Genomic DNA, 1,095 nt, shown 5'->3' on the forward strand with positions numbered 1-1,095 from the left:
CGTTCTGACCGCCCGCAAGAGGAACCGCTCCATAATCTTCCCCAGCACCGAGGTCCGGCTGACAGGCCTGTAGTTCCCCGGATCCTCCTTCCAGCCCTTCTTGTAGATGGGCGGCACATTGGCCAGCCTCCAGTCATCAGTTCTCCTCCAAACAAGCCCTGCCTTCTCAGTGCAATAATTAAGGTTCTGACCCTAAGATGACTTCTGCTGATGACAGCCCATCCCCCCGCACCTTCCTCCAAGTCAGTGCAGGCTCAGCAGTTTTCACTACATGACCTGAGTTACTGCTCTGGAAAAACAGGCTTTATTGTCCTAAGGAGAAAAGCAAAATCCTGTGACAAAATACAGCACAGCAGAACTTTGCCCATGTGTTTATTCTGCATTTGTATTCCCTTAAAATCTGGGGCAGCTTGTTAAATGTAATTTGCATTATCAAACACCTGGGAATCCTGATTATAGACCAGGTCCCTGCTGAGCCTGATGCCATGCAAGCACTGAACAATACCACGAACTCTTTGCAGGCACAGAACTTTGATTAGATGAAATACGGATTCGCGCTGCTCAAAAACAACTGGCTGCTGTCACATTTCAGTTCACTGGCTCTTTCCATTGTAAAGCAGCAGAGCACGCTGGAGAACAGTGCTTTGACAGCTGAGCTCTGTGCAAACATTTCCTCTGTCCTAGGATGTGCATAACCAGCATGTTTGTCCTGCACTGCCTACCCTTCAGGCACAGGGCTGTCAAAAAGATGGTATGTGGCAAGTGAGTGTCTGGCTTACAGACATTTTGCAAACCAAGGCTCCCGCCAATGTTCTTCATGGTCCAGAGCTTACCACATACTTACCAAATCCAGTGCTGAACCTCCTCCTAGGTACTCCATGATTATCCACAGCTTGGTGCCCTGCAAGCAAGAGCACAAATCAAGAGCAAAGAGAGTAATAAAAGCAGGCAGAAAAGTTAAACACCCCAGAGGCAGCAAGACATATGAGTAGTCCTGTACACAATCCAAGAGATGCTGCACATCGCAGCTCTCAGAGGCTTAAGGAGGGAGCTCTGAGCTCCCCCTTTCCTGCGGCACCGGCATTAGAGCGGGTA

The 1,095-nt window shown here is 49.2% G+C and overlaps 1 protein-coding gene across 1 annotated transcript in view; it reads right to left on the minus strand.

Annotated features, from left to right (window-relative positions):
- STK25 (serine/threonine kinase 25) overlaps positions 1-1,095 on the minus strand; it is a 14,787-nt gene that overhangs the window by 12,598 nt on the left and 1,094 nt on the right. The window contains exon 2 of the mRNA XM_009323187.1: positions 845-901. Within this exon, the coding sequence (XP_009321462.1) occupies positions 845-880 (36 nt within the window). The 5' untranslated portion in view covers positions 881-901. The remainder of the gene's footprint in view (positions 1-844; positions 902-1,095) is intronic.

Source organism: Pygoscelis adeliae, unplaced genomic scaffold (genome assembly GCF_000699105.1).
Source record: "Pygoscelis adeliae isolate BGI_AS28 unplaced genomic scaffold, ASM69910v1 Scaffold544, whole genome shotgun sequence".
Taxonomy (NCBI): Eukaryota; Metazoa; Chordata; class Aves; order Sphenisciformes; family Spheniscidae; genus Pygoscelis; species Pygoscelis adeliae.